Raw genomic sequence first — 21182 nt, forward strand, 5'->3', positions numbered from 1 at the left:
TGGTTTGCAATGATGGAAGACTTGGTTAGGCAGAGAATTGAACCCGAGACGCCTGTTACTTTAAACCGCTCGACCATTTATGCTTTCTTTGAAAATATGATTCTTAACTTCATATACCTAATATTTAGCAATTGGTGTGATGTTCATTTCGCTTGATGGACTGTACATTAATAATATAAGTTAAATAGATATCGTAAGATACATTAATAAATAAATACATTGTCAGTTGTCAGTGGTTGAAAAAATCGCCATCTTTAGGTCTCGTACTCAAGTAGATTCATGATTTAACACCTTACAAAGTTCTGCATGTTCATTCACCTTAATAAATCAGTGCGAGCACCGTTAAAGCACAACCTCCGAATCCAAATCAACTGCCAAGGAAATCCTATTTGTGTCTCTACCGGAGTAAAATCCGGGGAAACTTTGCATCCGCCCTAGACAAGGCTTTGATTGTAAAACCCTTCAGCGAGACGGGGTGTCTATTGATTTGCCACCCCCGGAGCCGAACTACCCCCAGAAAAGGTTCTAAAAGCACGGATGATTTTCCACATGCCATCCGCTGGAGTATTTTAGAAATGCCAGGTGATAAGACAGAAAGCAAGGAGTATGACAGATGATGGAGAACAATTTTTCTTTGAAAGAATTTTCCTGATTTGAATAAGTTATTAGATTTTATTTTACGCGACATAAAGGTGACACAGGAAATGACAAAGAGAAATGAACTTTTGAAAGTCACTAGAATAATGCCTGATACCATTAAAACCAAATAACGCTGCGGATAAATACGAATTATTCCAAAGTGAACCAAATATTTACTGTGCAAATCTTTCTTATCAAGAACATAGACAATTATGATTCCTGAATTTACATTTAAGGCACCAGTTCTCATACATCCAAGAAAACGACACTAAATTTTTGCGTGTGATATCGTTTCACTTGATTCCAAAAAATATGTATTGAGGTTTTAAAATACTTTCGGAAAAGTATTTTTTCCGCCCCAGAAATAAAGATTGGCAACACTTACACGTAGCTTTAATATTTGTATATTTACCATAGCTGATGGTTCGAACATCACTCGTCATCATTACATACTTTATTAATAAGCAAACATCTTCCATATTCTCTCGATAACGCTGAGATTTGTATTAAATGGAGCGTATTGATAAGACGCGTAGAGTCAAAAGATCATTGCTAGGGGTCTGGTATAAAAAATGGAATCCCCCACCCTGAGGGAATAGGAATATTTATTATTTTCATTATTTTTTTTTTTCAAAGAAAGATAAACATTCCCATCTTACGGATAATCTGAAAATAATTGAAAATCTCCTACTGACACCACAATAAGCGGAAATGTTGCTTGTGTTGTGATAGAGGACTTAGCCAACCGAGGAATTGAACACACTACGCCGGGACCCAAACGCGATGTCAACTCAGCCACCGACTGGTAATTATTGGTTAATACTTCTTCCTCTAGGTAATCTAGTATTGTTTTTCTTCTTCAACTGTTACAGTATATCGGAATCGCGAAACGTGCACGGAACATAATGTAAACCTACGAATTGATTATAATTTTTGATTGCCTTACCTGACTCAGGCTGTCTCTGAAATCCGTAGCCGGGATAGGTCGAAACTCCTTGGACTCGTTCCTCGCATTCTTTTGATTGCCATCTCTTCCTCTTCCTTCATCTTTCATTGAGTTCTCCAGGAACTCTTTAGCCATCCTTTTCACATTCTCCACTTCCTGTGACCTTCTATCCTGGGGTCGGTTTCCGTCCACCTCATCTTTCCTCAAGGCCTGTTTCTGCTCAAATCTTTCTCTGAGTTGTTCCGCTCTGGATTTGTGTTCTCGCTCAGACTCTGAGGTGTCTTGTATGTCTCTGTGGAAAATGAATGGCTTCTTAGTCTGGTGGGAAGGTTTGTCTTCCTTGATGAGAAGCTGCTCGTCGTCTTCTGTGCTATGATCTTCTTGACCTCTGTCAGAATCGGGAGCAGTTCTCCAGCCGACGCCTTGGATGTGTGGCTCCAGAAACGTTGAACTTCTGCGAAAACAGAAAATGAAACGTTAATAAATGTAATGAGAAGTAATTAATAATAGCTACAAAGTAAGTATCCACACACAAAATTACAGCAAAATAGTGCGATAAATACACATTAATGTTTTTTTTCATAATGCGCGATGGCTATTTTATTTTGCGAAGGCTTTCCGCATTTATATCATTCGTAATTAAGTGCTTGTAAAGCTACTAAAAGCTGCCATTTCTTGCAATAGTAAGTTTTATCTTTAAAACCTTCATGGAAGAAAATTTCTAAATCTTCTGAAAGTTGTCAGTGTTCATCGAATCAGCCATCAATCAAATAATCCGTCAGCAGTAAAATTGTTCAGCAAGAAATAAGGAATTACCCCGTCAATTTGGTAAGTCTCGAAACATTGAGACAAACAACAGCAGATCTTCATTACATTAATAATATCTGAGATATTATCAATGTAATGAAGATCTTAATAGCTCGCTAAAGAGAAGCACATTGTTTTAAAGCATTACTTCTATTAGCAATTTACTCCAATAATTTAATTACGAATATCTTCAATTCTTTGAGCCCACCTTCACGCGAAACTACTTGTAAATAAAGAAATTGTCTTTCACATAGAGGTTTATACCAACGGAAAAATGTCAAAATTAGACAGGTAATTAGGGTGGCAAGCAACAAAATGGTAGTAGCATCGATCATATTTCTAATGAGGCTCGATATTCTGATCCACTTGAGTCAATGTTTGTATTGTGCAGACCAATCTAGCTTTATACAAGTCAAAGCTTCTAAGATTCATCCTCTCCGTGATTTACAAGCTCCGTTGCGGAGAAAATAAAAGGACTAACGAGTGTACATAACTCAAATAAAGTTGTGCTAAAGTTTGGAAATGCGCTGAGACAAGAGAGGATCACTAGCGAGGTAAGACGCTGTGTGGGGCTATAGGGGCTGCTGGGCTGTAGGGACTCTGTAGGTCTGTAAGATAGGGACTGTAGGGTGCAAGAGCTCATCCCTCGCCCAGGAATAATGAGACAAACAAGTAACGTTTGATAGACACCCCTTTGGTGGGCGGTTCGTGTGTACACAGTCTTGTAGTGACAAGCGGAATTTAAAGCCGCTTATTATGGTAGCTAAATATAAATTTAGCTCGCAATAAGCGCAACATTAATATGTAAGAAATAAATTTAATAATAATAATTTAAAAATATAAATTATGGTTGATGATGATTATATAATTATAATCATCATCAACCATAATTTCGTACAAAATCATTTGTATAAACTTTATGAATATAACGTTGTATCCCACATTGACAAAACATATCTAATCTATTGGCACAAAAAAAATCATTAAAATATTCGTCTGGCAAAATTCATAGTTTGTTACTCGACTGGATATGAAAGATTTAGGATATTTCATACAGCTCGATGCTTGAAGCCTGGTTGGAGAAAATGATTTATGTAATAAATGAAGTTTCTTTTCATATGTTGTATTTTAAGAATACATTTGACGGGAACGGCGAAAGATGTGACACAAATTTTGGAAGATCAATTGAAAGAATTTTAATAAAATAAAATACACTTTGTTTTAAAAACCACGAGTTTTTAATAATTTTTAGAACCGACCGGTTTCGCTTTACTCAGTAATAATTTGTACCCTGAAGATGCTTGAGTAAAGCGAAACCGGTCGGCTCTAAAAATTATTAAAAACTCGTGGTTTTAAAAAAACATAAACTATTTTATATTATTAAATATGTCAAACACAAAGTGATTGCTTTCTACAATAATGAAAGAATTTTAATTTATTCATATCAGTTTTAAGTTTTAGACCTACACTTTGATTTTAAGTTTTTCTTTTACATATTCAATAATATTATTATTTAATTCATAAACATGTTCTTCTGTGTAATAATAATTATTATTTTGCTTGACAGCTGTTTCGCCTTCTGAAGGCATTATCAAACTGTGTTAAAGCCAGTTACAAACGATATATTAGTAGCTTTACAAGATGTGAAAAACTCTTTTGGAATATTTAAATGGCGTTGATTTACAATCGAGTATTGAGATTTTGCCGAAATTTTGCATATACATATATAATGAATTAGAAACCACAGACAAAGAAACGTTTTCTATCTTTTTTTTGCTAATAAATAAAAGTATTATTGGTTAAGAAGGTGCATAGTAATAGATAAACTTGAACGCTGTCAGGACCCAAGACTAGCCTCATTTCCGACTAGTTTGTAGACGCTCCTCCCGCCACGTTAGCGCCGCTGAAAGGTAGTTTGGCAAATTACCACCTCCCCAGGGAATGCAGCACGCATCCCCACCCCCCACAAGGGGTAACACAAGGCAGCCAGCAAGACACGGCTAGGAAACAATACTGCAAGGATATTAGGGGATGAATGAAGGGGAATTACACGACGAAGACACTAGACGGTGACCGATCGCCTCCACGTGGAAAAGCTTTGAAACTAAAGACCGAGGAGGTAATAAAAGCCCTGACACAACGGCAAATGCTTTCGGAAAGCTAAATGCAAGACAATCCTGCCACTTATTGCAGATTTCTCTTACATGGATTCATGTGGTTTGGAAGAAGCTCTTTGTCAGTACTACTTCTTCTTATGAGTGTTAGATTACTGTTAATAATATTAATAATTCTGAAATAAAAATGAGAACCATTATTTTCTCTTATTATATCATAATTAAGGTTTGCAGTTTTGTACGGGGTGTGTTTTTATAATCAATACGCACTTGCGGATTTCTGGTATTGTTATTGTTATTTGGAAGTATCATTAAGAGGAAGCTACAAGCCAAAAATGTGTATATTATCGGTATATTTTATATAGAAACGTTCGATTTCAAGCACAAATTAGTAATAATTTTATAAGAAAGAAAAAAAGTTCATCAAATGAAACTGTCACAGATAATCTTAGCTATAATACTGTATTTTTTAAAAGTTGTTTCCTTTACGCGTTCATACATTTATATTGAAAAAATATTTTTTTTAGTAGTTTGAACGCGTAAAGGAAACAACTTAAAAAATACAGTATTATAGCTAAGTTATCTTTGATAATTTCACTTGATTAACTTTTTTGCTTTCTTATAAAATTATTTACAAAATAAATAAAAACCACTTTTGTGCTTGAAATCGAACGTTTCTAGACTCCGTTTGTCAAGCGATTATAATGCCTATTACCTACAATATAAGGTATACCAAGAATATAAACATTTTTGGCTTGTAGCTTCCTCTTAACCAGTTCCCCGCCTTTCCCTTACAAATCCCTTTTACTCCCACTACCTTCAGCCTCACAACGTATTCAAATTTCAAAACATAATAAAAAAATCTCATAAAATAAAAGAAGATGTTGTTTATTATTTTTCGTTTTTACCCAGATTATTTTTCCCTGCATTAATTTAAACATAAACCCAATAACTTATACAAGCACAAAAAGTCCGTAGTGTAAAATATTATTTCAATGAAGATAAGAAAAGCAAAAACAAATGTTCATTTTCCATGGTAATTACTACGCATACTTTTTAAAAGTACAGGTTAGTAAAAGGTTCACGTAACAACTTATGGAAAAATGATCACAAGTATCCGATATCTTTATGTTCCGTAGTATTTTTAGAAATTGCACTCGGTGAAAAGCTGACAGGTTGTTTTAATGAAATACGGAAGCATAAAGCATCTTGATTGCTGAATTCCGAAGCAGGATATCATTTGAAAGGTTCGCGCAGTTTCAAGCGGAGAATTGGTGTTAGTATTATCGGACTTGGTACAAGTTGTTAAATGCTAAGCGCGATTAACAAGGTCAGCGCTTCCTGTTTGCCTCGGAGATAAAACAGATATGTGAGCAGACATTCAGATAACTGCGTTATCTCAATTTCAAGAAGAATAAGGCTAATAAGGATTTGAAGTTTGCAATTGCAAGCAGAGTTCGGTCAAGGTGTGGATATTTTAATAAGCTAATACTGATGCAATAATCTATGCTCAGAGTCTAAGAGTATGAAGTTGAAATGGGATTGTATGCATGTTTAGTATCATTACTATATAAGTCAGGAAACTACATGGAGAGAAATCAGTTTTTGCCCTCACGATAAATTAACAGACCTTAGTAATAAAACCTTTATTTACGAATGTTTTATCGATTTGCCTTTATAATATATTCGAAATTTACTAAAAGTTTACCAGGAAACCTGTTGATTTATTCGTAAGGCTTGCAATCCCGTTTTTATCCCAAATTACCAATAGTTTGAAGAGATTCTTAATAAATTAGCAATAGTAATTTTTCCCCGTGTATATAAGAAATAACCGTCTCGCAGATAGTTCTTTGTCTTTTTCCGTTTTAATATTACTCTTAGAAAGATACAAGTATTTATTCTGAATTATACATTATTGGATATCACCATTTTATAATTATAATGTCATGGCGTACACAAGTGTACCATAAAAATATGAATACCCAAATACCCAGGCTATGCAGTAACGTAAAATAGAATTGAAAGCGTCCAAAATAGATTTTTAAGGTAGCTTAACTTCCGCGCTTTTCGATCTCTGAGCAATGAAGTTCAGAAAATTTCTGAACAGAACTCCTATCTTTACAGATCCATAAATTCATTCACTTCAAATTATTAACACACCGACATTTTTAACTCGACTATACGGGACATAAAACGAAAATTCACTTCACAACAGGACTCAAGGTAGATCACTCAATCTACCTTCCCATCTAATCCCGTCCTTCGCCCTTTTAATACGTACATTGTCACACTTCTATCTTTCGTTAACTATTTTTATTATTATCATATATTATAAATGTGATTTGCTGTCAACTTTACCCAAAAAATAAATACACATTCGAATAAAAATCTCCCATTCGAAAAAAAGTGGATATTGAGAACAAGGGCGTATAGCGTTTGATATCTTACGGAAGACATCTCTTGTGTTACTATCTAAATAATTACTTATATTCTAGAACGAAGTCCAGAATAGATGTAAAATTCTGCAAATGGCATATGTCACCGTGCTTTCCAACTAAAAAAAAGAAAACTAGCGACTATTATTATGAAAATAATAACCTTCTGTCAATGGCACGCCTTTTTTTGAAAATCAGATATAATTTTTATTTATTTTATTTTATTCAGGAAACAAACAGTCATTTATATATTTAGCATAAACAGCAATTATTTACAATATTAGACCAATAATGTTCCATTAATTCTAGACGTTGATTCAATATTTGCACTTATACAATATATTTATAAATGACAAAGAAATATAAAAAAATAAACATTTCAAGGAATTACAAAAGGCTATAAAACAATTAAAGACAGTTAGTAGTAATACAGTTTTCGCAGATTATAATAAATATAATAAAATAAACTAAGATGCTAGGATTATTTCACAAAATTAGTATCAGTTTAGTAAGTTGCATTTTATATGTTTTCAAGTTATAGTTGAAAATGTCTACATCTGTAAGTTTTAAAGATACGTCATATTACTCATACGTGTAAATGTAATAACGTTACACTTGTATGTATTTAGATAAAGTTGATTGTTATTCCAATATTGTTTAATTTTGCTTACGTCTTTTTGTAACAGGTTTCAGTCATCTGTGGAATAATAAGTTTGTATAATTTCATGTCATCTGCATAAAATAGGAAAGAAGAATGACTAATTACACGTTTTATGTGATTTATATATAATTTAAACAAGAGAGGCCCTAAATGGGAATCTTGAGGTACCCCAGAAATTTTAATGTTCTTTTGTAATCATTAATTTCTTTCACCCATTCCAAATTGACAACTTAAATTAAAATCCATTGTATCGTCCATACAAAAACAACGAAAAACGTAAAAGATTTCATGCTCCCATAAAATTATTATCAATTATTTTCTAATGTTCTATTAATCAGCCCAAGGACAGTTTATCATAACATGTCGGCAACCGTCTCCCGCCAACGTTCAATATTTTCTATTTGTATAAAAGGATTATACATGGTTCATTTGCAACGTTTATTTTGTCCGTTCTCAAAATGGCCACGCATATCGCGTACGCATTGATAACATCATAATTAATTCAGAACGCGTGGAAATGCAATATTTCACATTATTTTTCATAGTGTGTACCAGTTCTCATGAAAACGAAAACAAAGGAATAATATCAGTGTGTATTTCGATCGGCAAACAATGAAATATCTCAATGTGTAGTCGATGTAATATTTATAACAAAGCGAAGGCGCTTGATCATTTTAGAACACTTCGCCTATAATGGCAGCTGAATGATTATTAAATAATCAATTAAACATAAATAATGACGCCGTACTTATAGATTCCTGGTAATTAATTATTTTTTATGGAGTAAAAATATCTCCCGAGTAAAAATACAGTAAAATTATTATATTTTTACTCGGGAGATATTCCCAATTTGTATTGATATTTCAGGCGACTAATTATTTGTTATCCTTTATGCTATGCATAAAACCTTGTCTTATAAAAATTAGTTTATCATTAAAAAAAATAATATATGACAAGTCAAAAATATTTCCCCAACAAATGAAGACATTATATGTCTCGACGCCATCTAGTGAAAAATTTAGCACTAACAAAACCTTTCCTACAAAAATAAAGTTGGTTGTTTACAGGTGGAAAAAATATAATAAGCAGTAATTTTGGATTGAGGTACTAGTACATATTGAATTATTTGGCGGGTTGGAAATAAGCCGACATAGCTCAGTGGTTTCAGAGCACCTGATCGGATATCAGAAGGCACGGGTTCAATTCCCGTTGGCGGCGTTTATTTTTACCCGGGAGATATTTTCAATTATTGCTTATAATTATTTGGATTCCTGTCTTCTTCAGTTGATTACGTTGTTTTTGCAACCCGACGTCATTACCTTATAATGATTGTAATCACATGAACAACGTATCATTCTTGCATGAGTTTTATATCTGCTTTAAAGATGTCACGGTTGTATCAGAACATAGCTCGTTTTAACATAAAATAAATTGAAGCAATTAAACCACAACAAAAGAAAATATTTCTTTTACTAATCATTTGTCGTAATAATACTAAGTTTATTGAATATTTTTTAAAGACTCGTTTAAAGGATTTATTAACATTGTACATACATATCTGGGCGTTAATTCTAGAAGGGTCTATGTCAATATTATGAAACCAATACTTAGGTGATGTTGATATATTTAATATTAACTTTGTGAATTTTATGGATTACGTAAAAGACTTATTTCAACACTATTCCTAAATGTAAGTTATATTTTTGTAAACCAGTCAAATCGCTATATTTTTTTAATTTATGTTCTTGTTTTTAATTTTGTTTCTTGCATATATTATTTTTTAATGTAATTTTATTATTTCTTTCTCATGTTTCAAAACTGTCTGTCATTAAAATTGTACCACCTACATGTAAAAGCCCTCTAGGCGTTAAATAAATAAATGTCAGTTTTTATTCACTTGATTTGTTTAGGTACCAGAAAGTACTAAATGCTGTACCTAATACCTACGTCAGTTAGTAAGTTTAATGAAATTGTGGCATATATAACGTAGAAGTCAAAATATTGTCAAGTAATTTATTAGTTTTATTTAAGCCATTTGTACATTTAAGTTTACAAATATGTAATTTATTATTATTTTTTTAGGTACATTGTTACATGTTTATTATTTAATAGCAATACCCCGCTACATTGCTGTGGCTAAATCTGTCTGTGCAGATATAGAAACAATATCGTGTGTTGCTTTTTATTATATATTTTTTTATCGTGTGTTGCTTTTTATCACAAAAACATGTTTTACCTGTCACAGGTGGTAAACGTGTATATTATATAGGTATATAAAAACACACCCGTATTCGAATGCAACGTTGTTTCAAAAATTTAAAGCAAAAGAACAATTACATTTATATTTATTACATTTTCTTAAGATTAATATGGTTTCTACAATCCAGCTTAAATCTATCAATTGGTGCAAACTTTATGGTTTCCTGCAAAGCATTATAATATTGCATTTTTTTAATATAATAAACTGTTTAGTGTATAGGCTATGTACTTTTTGGTAGCATAATTTCATTGAACTTTCTTGTGTTATGTCTGTACATGTTCTTGTTGTATATAATTTTGTTTGAAAAGTATTTTGCTAATAGATTTTATAATATTTTATGTATAAATATGATGTATTTTATGTATAAATATTATCATGTTCAAGGTCAGTATCTATTTTACTGTTAGCCAATTTAGTTCCTTTAATATTGAAGTTATTATTGAAAATCTATTTCGCCTAAGTATTATACTAATTGCTCTATTTTAGAGAACTCGCAACTTATTTTGCTCTCTGTCATTACACAGGAAAATAATCATTGAGCAGTAGTTAAAATGTGGAGCAATAATAGAACAGAGTTTTTAATGACAAGATAAACAAACTTCATTCCTGAGATATTAAAAAATTTGACATAGGCACTTCCAACAGTAAGCCCCAGATGTACATTTTATTGTGCTACGTTATACAGCGAGGCCATGCATTGAAATACAATGTTTTTTAAATTACGGTTTATGGGAATTTGGTCTATCGGGAATTCGGCTTTCGTAAAATTGGTGTTTGAGTCATAATAAGAACTTATAATCTTTTTCCTTTACTATTAACTATAAAGTTTCTAATGAATCAACCAAAATGGACAGCAGATGAGTCACGACCATTTTATCTGTCCTTAGGAATGCTGAACCAATACCGCCAATAGAACGAAGAGGTTATCCAAAGGACCCTCTTTTAATGGCCCATAAAGCCTGATGATGGCCCGGGGGTAAAACCCATCGAGGGAGGGCCGCTAATTGTTTCTGATACGACCAGGGGACAAAGACAGAGCACAGAGGGTAGTCGGAGGCTGCGATATTTAAAGGAATTTCAGACAAAATAAGTGTCGATAAATATTGGGTCGGTTGAACTCGTTTGGAGATTTTATCAAAGTTTAGCAGTCCACTTGAAAGCTTTAAAATTTGCGATAAAATCTTTGTGAATGATTTAATAGGGATTTAAATGAATGATGAATCATTTTATTATTCTAATGGACTGACTAAATTTTCACACTGGGGGCCCACCCCCAATATTGAAATGAACGATATCGACCGTGGACCACGTGGATTCAAAACATTGTTTATATCAGAGGTTCCCAAAGTGGTCTATATGAACCCGCAGGGGTCGATATCGGCATGCTGGGGGTCTATGTCAGCGATAAAAATTTGAGGGTCCACGAGATTCAAATGGGGGTACATACGAGCGGACCCCCATTTATCTCAAGTCAACATTTAGGAGTTACGTAAATGACACAATAGACCCAACACAAATATATCTAATAGACTGAGAAATTACGTATTTGATGTTTGTATTTTTATATTTAGAAAAAAGTTTTTTCTTGTCAGAATTAATATATTCAAGCAAAACATTGCACATTGCAAGCCGCAATTTTTTCTAGTATTACACTGCCCAGTAGCGAAACTCGGTCGGCATTAAGTATATAAAATAAATGTAGTGTTTACTAAGATATAACTAACTAACCATCACGCCGTTCCCCGCAGGGGTAGACAGAGAGTAAGGAAAGCCAAACAACTCGGTCTTGGAACACACTCCTTGCCTTATTCACATTCATACAGCGTCTCGTACATACTCTTCTTTAATTATAAAGTGAGTTTAGTCTCAAAAATACCTATATTATTTTGGTGAAAGTGATAATAGAGAAACAAAGATTTTACGGTTCTATCACAAAAAATTTGCTGTTGTGGAATATGCATCTGTTCTTAGTATTTGCACTAGTAAAGAACTTGTACGGAGAAGACTTAATGACAAAAAATATCGCCAATTTATTAAGAATCTCTTCAACATTTTTGCATTTTGACAAGATATATTATTAAAACAAACCCAGGTGTATGAACAAATGATCCGATGTTTATCAGGAAGTTTTTAACGGGATAACCGATAATTTGAAGAGACGTTTAATAAATAAGCATTACTCATAAGTGGCGCAAAAGTCATCATCATCTTACCGGAAGATGATCTTACTTTTGCAAAGAGCGTGTTTGTCAATACAGAAAAAGGGAAAATGAAATTCAATCCCATAACGAAAATAGTTAAATTTATTTCTACAAATGAAGCACTATCGATCTTACGAATTAGATTTTTACACGCCAGTTCAAAGTTGGTGTGGTATAGTCGTCCTTGAGCCTGGTTTAAGACTGTTTTAACAAAACAAACGCCATGGTAATACGTCAACATTTTCACTGTTCTTACCTTATACGCGCGTAATATTTACAGTGTAAGGGGGTTAATCCAGGGCTTCGCTAACTGTGAGTCGCGACGCCCCGGGGCGCCGCGGGATCATCCCAGGGGCGTCGTGAGGCAATCTTTATAGCGAGAATATCGTTCCATCAGCACTGCAGCGTTAAGGGTTTTATTACCGTTTACGACATCATACTTGTGTGAGACAGGTTTCTCTGCAGTTGCAGTAATTAAGAATAAGTACAGATCAAAAATAAATTTAGAGGCAGAGACGAGAGTGGCGATTTCTAAACTTCAACCTCGTTTTGAGAAACTATGCTCAGAAAAGCAAGCACATCCTTCTCATTAATACCAAAGAAAAAATTGCTTTTTTATCTTTTTTGTTTGTTTCCATTTTTGTTTTTATGTTGTGTTCTTTATTTTCTAATAAAAAAATTAGATACTATTTGGAGTTTTTCTGACAAATTGTTATTAGGTAACGTACCCATACTACGTGACCCGTTCAGAGGGGGGGGCTTCAAAATACTACGCTTGGTACAAATGAGCGGCGGGGGGCTTAGATTTTTAGTCACCGTGGGGGGGGGGGGGGCGTCGCAAAAATATGGCAACTTCCCAAGGGCGTCACAGTTGAAAACAGTTTGGGAAGCCCTGGGTTAATCAATAACTGTGCTAACGTTAGATCCGCTATTTGTAAAAACCAGGCAATCAATTGATAGGGTGGTGATTTTTGCGCCACCTTGTACAAAAAATAAATAATTCGGAAATATTATATTACACTCTAATCAAAATTCTATGTGTTACCATACTAATCCCACGCGTATTTTAATTTAAAAACAGTAGTTTAACTCCTGTTCAACGTGCCAATATAAATTTTCAAAAGCACAATTTTCAGCACTTCTCAACCACCAGAATTTTCACAAATTAAACTAAATCACATATTGAAATAAACACATTTTTGTCCATGTTTAATAAAAATAATTGATAATTAAAATATTGAAGACAATATTAGTGATTTCTAAACGATTTCTAAAGCATTTAGTTCGGGTTGAATCTTGCGATCATACATAAAGATAGTTGCCAATAAAAATCTGCGGTGAAAAAATGAAGACAATGTTAGTAGTTCTTATTCGAAGTATGATACAATTAAAAATGACCGAGGGGAATAGGGTCCCATTAGCTCAGTTGGTAGAGCACTGTCACGGAAAGACAAGGGTCCTGGGTTCGGGTCCCAGATGTGACCGTTTCCTTTTCTGATTTTTCTGTTTCAGATTTTCGTTTAGAAATCACTAATATTGTCTTCAATATTTAAATATTACAATTTGAGGTTTTACTCAATAAAGTCATTCTGAAAAATAAAAAAAAATAAAAAATTGACTTTCAAACGCGGATATTCGGTATCAATTTCATAAAAAGCACAGCTCGATTTGATTTCCTCAGACCCACCCGAGCGGTCACCCCCACCCACATCCCAGCTCGAGTGACCCCAAAGAGGGTTTCGCTTTGAAGGGTTGGCTGGATGTACGGGGAAAGTCAACACAATCCGCACAGAGAGCGCGGGGATGAAAGAACAAGCCGAAAGGGTTGAGGGTTGCAAGCGCAATGGGGATGAACTTCGGGTGAATTGGAAGTAGTATATAATAAAATGTTAGCGGTGGTGCAATGGATTTAAAGTGGTGTTGGGGTGTGCGTTTGGATTGCTAATGTAGATCCTGTTCCCAAGCACCTGGCTTTGACAGATTTTGTGCTTTTAAGTGGTTTGGGGGAAGAATAATTATTTTTACACTTGTTTTACCTGTATGGGATTATCCGCTACACAAAATACACATCTGATAAGCCATGAAACTAATATATAGGCAACCACTATTCACCTAACAAGTAAGATGGGTTATTAGTTAAAACAAAAAGATTATTATGATGAATTAGGAACACACAATAAAATACATTTATTGTAACGTCTATGATCTAAAAAGGTACATCTTGAGAGAAGTTTCACAAAATTTAGTAAAGGTTACACACGATAATCCAATTAAACCGTTCGTGAATTATGTTATAATCAGTGATAGTATATTAATTTATTAAAGTTATTTTTTCTGTTATATAATTACTGAAATTCATAATAATGCTACAGGAAACAAGATGTCAACTAATAACCATATTTAAAAGAAATGACAAATCCTTATTTTCAAGTTCTTTCGGTGCTTTAAAAATATCTGATACTTCTGCATATTGGTAACATAAGCTGTGTACGCGCAAAAGATAGTTTTAGTTTGTGTGACTCTATTAGAAACATGGAATTAAATCAATTGCAATAATGCAGGGCTGTAAATGAGGAAATTAATGATTTAAAAATGGAAAATTAAATCTGATACCAATCTTCTGTTATACAGATTATACTAAATCATCTAAAAATACTTTATAAGTTCTGCTAGTATGGGCATAGCATTGTTCAAAGTCAAATTGTGGTCAAGACATGTACGAGGATAAATTTTGTTCTGTTAGGTTATCTTTATCTCAAATTTATTTAAAAAAATATATTTTTGGCAATTGGTGTAGTAAATGAGCCAGCGTTGTGTTATTTTGCTAAAAGTTACAACATTCATGAAATCGCCTTTGATTTTCTCTAATATTTTCTTTCATTCATTTTACGTCTGTACCACAAAGCGATCACAAGCCATGCAATCTCTTCCAATCACTGCACAATGCACTCTTCAAAACTATATCCAATTTTTCAAGCCAGCGTCTCTCCGTGTTTGCCATAGACTCCGCAAATAATAAAGCGATACAAAAAGGATATATTAAACAGAGAAACGTCCACAGCTTTCATCCCGGCATTGCCCGGGGTGATACCAAACTACCCCACAGTATTTCACAAAAAGTCGAACAGACGAGAGCCTCAGGCGTCTGAATCGGGGGAAAATTCCAATGTCGCATTTCCACGACGAATTGAATTACTCCAACTTAAATATTCAGAAGTTCGGGCGGATATTATGAAAATTTTCTAAATTGAATCGTGATAAGTCCCTGAATGAGAGAGCGATTATATTTATGGAAATAGGCCTCGCTCAAGGGCCTAATATAGTCTCAAATGATCGTTATATTTACTGGAGAAATTACGCAAAACATAATAGGCTATTTTGTCAAGCCAACCAGTGTTCAAATACTAAGATTGACAACTTCTATCTTACCGTGACGAATACAGAGTTAATTAGTACCAGAGAGGCACTTACTCACGCACTTTTTGTGTAACATCAAGAAGATGAATAGGATGTTAAAAAATTATACACTTTAAGGTTGGGATGCTTGCATCTCCGTCAAAATGTTAATAAACGCATAAACGGGCCGAGCGGCAAGAGCTGTTCAAATGACATAAAGCCAAATAGTAGATTTGATCACAGATGAAATGACGAGGGTTTAAATAACCCAACCTAAGCAGATAAAAACCTAAATATTTCTGTCAGTATTTTGTATCGTTAGTCTCAATATTGTCTTGATGATGGAAGTGTACTCACGAAACCGGTCCATCAATATGTTCAAATAAAGTTTTTTTTTGTCTACACAGTGATTCATACCAAAGTTCTCGCAAATACAATTACATTTAACATGATTGACACTATCACTAATTACAGACAAACACAACATTGATGACATAATGTATAATACAATGATAACATAATGGATAATATGCTTCACAGTATATTACACCCAACAAGAACAACGTAAGTATGGAATAATGTACGTGGATGCACCTACATATGTACATACATGTATACACATGCACACATACGTACATTCACACATACACACACTCACATATGCATTACATTCATACATACATACACTTACATATATATACATTACATAACAGTAATAAGTTTTTAGAACAACACGATAGGGAGCTTTATATCTTGTTAACAGATTATTTGAAGCTGGCCAAAGTTGTTTGAAATATGTATATTTTAGATATGGGCGTCGGAAAGGGGGTTTAATTTTTTTCTTCTATTTAGAGTCGTTAATATTGACTTCGATATATATAAATCAAAATGTAAATGTTCGTTCGTTCAAAATCCTAAATCTCCGAAAGTTTTTAAATGGTTGCTTTGAAATTTTGACATAACGTTGCATTTGAAAACGAGTGTGTTTCCGTATATCCATATAATATAGATGTCACCTGTGACAGGTAAAAACATGTTTGTTTTTTTAAAACAGCGCCATCTGTTGTACTTAAAAGCAACATGCGTTATTGTTTCTCTCTCTCTGCACAGACAGATTAAGCCACAGCAATACGTAGTGGTGCATCCTTGCTTCCCTTTTATCAATTGATATCAGATCACGGGCTGGGAACATAGAGAATTTCACCACCTTGCATATTCTCTGAGTACTAAGAGCATAATAAATAATAAAATTAGAATGTAAAGTGTCCCCATGTCCATGCGTAAAATCTACGAGGTATTGTTCCTTTGAACTCACGCGTACCGGCAACAGCTGTCAACAATAATACTAGAATAGACACTATAATGCTCTTACTGAAGTTGGTAGATGTCCGACTGTTCGTCGTGTGGCATGCAGACATTATGACTGAAGTTGACCCACTTTACTGTAGTCAGGGTGTATTGTGTTGTGTTCCGCGTTAGGTGATATGACACTATTCACCATTCTTTAATTCGGTCAGTTTAAACTGGATTATCTTAGGAAACGGCTATGTAGTTTGTTTGTGTGGACCATGTATCTCTAATCTCTAAATAGTATAAAATAAAGTCGCTATCCGCGCATGTCTGTTTGTGCACTTAGTTCTTCCAACTAAGCAACGGATTTGGACAGGGTTTTCACTTTCACATAGAGAATTTCTTCCGGAAGGTTTATACATATTTAAAAATATATATATTTATTACAAAATTTCATTTTTTCCTAATTTTTCTACTACACCATAAGGCGATCTCCGGGAGCTCGTGTTTATGGGAGGAGTAAGTATATACAAAAAGGTGATATGTGAACAGTATTAATTCTTAGCTACAAACATAATTCAATTTACATAAGTCAATATTCAAATTAACTACAAACATAATTCAATATGCGCAATTTTAGAGAATAAGTATTCTAACGATCTATAGATTTTATGCGTATATTAAGGGTACAATATATATTTATCTAATTTCAGAGAGTTAATTTGCTTTTTAAATTTTTCATATTTCAAAGTTTCGGTTACCGTAATTTTGTTTTTGGACAATAATATACTTTACCATTTCACACCTAAATAGACGTAGAAGTGCTGAGCCGTAGTCGCTCTTAGCATTGGGATGGTTATTAGGACCTTTGTTTTAAGTCTATTGCTAAGGGGTGAATTTTATTGATGAAATATTCTTTATAAATTTGATATAAGGCGTATCTTTTATACAATTCTTTGTTAGTTGGTACATTAAATTACAGAAATATTTCTAATGTTGGGAAGTCGTATGGTTTCCAAAGGATAATTTTAATAATTATTCTTTGAATTACTATTATAGGCTGTAAGGTAGCTTAAAAGTCCCCTCCCCACCCAATAATGCCAATACTAAAATAGGTACTATAATAATACATAATACACAATTTTGATAGTTTTCTTGTTTAATATGTCACGTATGTTATAGAATACATGGAAAAGTTTTCTTATTCTTTCCACTGTTAGGTTGATATTAAGATTCCAAGATATTTAACATTGTTAATTTAGTTTAGCGCGTCCGTATTACATGTATTATACATGCATATTATATTTATACAAAGTATAGAGAAAATACAAATTTATACAAAGTAAATGTAGTTCAAGTATAAATAAACAACATTAATACCTATTAAATTAACGCCCGTTTATGAACAATCATTGTGTTTATTTTATATAACTGTTCGGATGAAATTAATATTTTTTTAAGTATCGGCATTCGGTAGTATATTGACAAAAATATCTAAAATTGTACGAACATTTCGATTGATTGTTTTAAGGCCAAGCTTTGCAAAATGCAAAATCGTGTGATTTTTGTTTATAAATTTCGTCGCTTACAAATATTATAGATGCTTAAGTCTTTTAGTATCAGGCCCAAAAAAATAATGTGAAGTGCAAAATCTCCTACTTAGGAATCTCTTTTCGGGTATGCTTTTAATGTATAATGTTCTTTAGATTATGGTCGGAAAACATTTTAATTATTGTGCCTGAACTACACAAAATAAAATGAATTTTGGCAATGTTTTCTTTAAACACGTGCAGAAAAATCTCGAAGTGATTTTGAAGCAGTACATTTATGTGGTCTCTATCCCCTGTAATAAGTATTATCTTACAAATTACAAACGATTCAACACCATTCAAAACGTTAGCATTAAAAAGCGTAATTTGATGTAGGCATATTTCGTTAGCCCCTGTAAAATAAATGGAACCCATCCATCGTTAGAAAAAAACAATAAAGTTGATCGAAGGATCGCATTCCAATTCAGATTAAAAGATGAGATTAATGCCTCCATATTTCAGACTCTAATTGGCGACACAGCTTCCCTATTACGAGACGGACAAATCGTGTTTTTCTCCCATTTTGTTCCATCGCCCATCGGGTGAAATATTTTTATTGAAGATTAGTATCATTGGTCCCTTTATATTGAGATAAATATCGCATGAGCCAGCTTTATTTGATATTTATAGTAGGATTGTAATATTGGATGAAAGCATTCATAGCTTCAAAGGTACATTTACATGAAATGTTAAGTTTCATGGTTGAAAAGTTGATATCTGCCGATTCCTATCTACAGATAGTGATTTCTCGAGAAGTTCAAACAAAGTTTAGAAACGAGGTTTCTCGAGAATTTAAGTAAAATGTATTCATATCTACATAGCTCTTCTAATGTTTTACGTTTTTACGATTGTGACGTATCTATCTATCTATAAAATAATCTATGCGGCGTGGACTTGATTTGTATCCAAATCTATGGTTTTATTCAGAAATTGATGAAATTTCGCGCACTTTATCTTCAAAACAAGAGGAAGGTCACTGTAGATATGAGAATTCGAAAATCCACCCAACCCCTTTCCCCTCTTTAAAGCAGAATTTTTATACTCATAGTGAAGGTTCACACTTGACGTTCAAAATAAAAGGCAAATTACTGTCTACATCTGATTTAGAAAAAACTCTACGTAAAGCCCGGGCAACGCCGGGGACTTTAGTATATATATATATATATAAAGAAAAGTGTCCGCAGCGGCGTGGCTTTGTTTTTAAACAAAACAATTTTATTCAGAGATTGATGAAATTTTTACAAACTTAACCACCAAAACAAGAGGACGGTGACTGCCTACGTGTGATTTCAAAAAGCCACCCCATCACCCTCTCCCATCCCTTAAAGTAGAAGCGGTACTTCTTGATGAAAATTTGAATGCTTGACGTTCAAAATAGGATGAAAATAACTGTTCACATCTGATTTCGAAAAAAAACTGCATAAAGTCAGGGCAGCGCCGGGAACTTCAGATGTTATTTAATATTTATAAAATAAAATAAATATTTCGTTGGTATATCTGGGATAACCACCTACATACGATTCTACCCTTCATCTGTCTACCCCTCATTAATAAAAACATACAAATGCAAGTGAATTAATTGAAATTAATCCCAGGTGTTTCCACATTTCACATTTAGGAGGTGTGAATAGCATTAGGGTGGCCGCAGCGCTTGGGGTTGAAATATGACAGAATATTATTAAACAAAGTGCAACCATAAACCTGATAAATAGCCCCGCGGTAGGAAATTAGCATTTTTAATCCCTTTAAGGGATGCTGCTGTCATAGGAAATAGCGCTTCCCAAAGGGTGGGGGATGATAAAGGTCGGGATTAGTTGAAATATGAAGTTAAGGGCGCGGGTATGCATATTTTTGAACTTTGTAATGGTATCAATACGTGACTGTAGGCGGATTTTGGGTTTCAACTTTTAACCCTCATCGATGACGGGCAATAAAGCACTTAAATGGAAACTGTAAAATCTAAATATCTACGTTTTAAAATCAAATGAAAAGAGAGATATTCGTATTCAGGTCATATTGGCCATACTATAATATGAAGTATTCAGGTCATACTGGCCATACTATAATATAAAGTATTAAGATCACATTAAAAATACTATAATATTAAGTATTAAGGTCATATTGGCCATACTAGAATATTAAGTAATAAGGTCATATTGGCCATACTATAATATTAAGTATTCAGGTCATATAGGACATACTATAATATTAAGTATACGGGTCATATTTGCCGTACTATAATATTAAGTATTCAGGTCATATTGGCCATACTATAATATTAAGTATTCAGGTCATATTGGCCATACTATAATATTAAGTATTCAGGTCATATTGGCCATACTACCATGTTAAGTATTCAGGTCATACTTGCCATACTATAATATTAAGTATTCAGGTCATATTTGCCATACTATAACTCCTAAAAAGTTATTAACTGCATTACGGTAGGCTATATTTTTTACCATTTACATTGATTAAATGTTATTAACACAACTGTTAGTCACAAATCACCTAACGCTGATATCTAATTATTTTCTAAGTCAATCTTGTAATATTAAAGCAACTGTAAACAATTGTTGATGTTTTTAATGACCAATAAATTAAAAATATTTTATTTGTAATATTATTATTATATTTTGAATTGTGTATGTCTTTTGTTTTCATTTTTGAGAGATGCGTTATTTTTCACACGTTTAGTCAATTTCTAACGTCTCTATAATTTTTCAACATAAAAATATAAAGATGGCAATAAAAAAGGCAATGATCATGAGGCAAATATTTTAAAAATACTTTCAAACTCACAAATGATACAATTTTACCAACCCACGATTTTAACGGATCTGC

At 33.3% G+C, this 21182-nt stretch overlaps 1 protein-coding gene across 3 annotated transcripts in view; it reads right to left on the reverse strand.

Moving 5' to 3' along the window:
- The window catches only part of spri (Src homology 2 domain-containing protein sprint), a 428719-nt gene that overhangs the window by 166383 nt on the left and 241154 nt on the right, over positions 1-21182 (reverse strand). For all 3 annotated transcript variants that reach the window (XM_089642791.1, XM_089642789.1, XM_089642788.1), the window contains one exon: positions 1586-2039. In XM_089642791.1, the coding sequence (XP_089498917.1) occupies positions 1586-2039 (454 nt within the window). The remainder of the gene's footprint in view (positions 1-1585; positions 2040-21182) is intronic.

The sequence above is a fragment of the Hesperophylax consimilis genome, chromosome 18 (assembly GCF_061612785.1).
Source record: "Hesperophylax consimilis isolate HC1 chromosome 18, BYU_Hcon_1.0, whole genome shotgun sequence".
Classification (NCBI taxonomy): domain Eukaryota; kingdom Metazoa; phylum Arthropoda; class Insecta; order Trichoptera; family Limnephilidae; genus Hesperophylax; species Hesperophylax consimilis.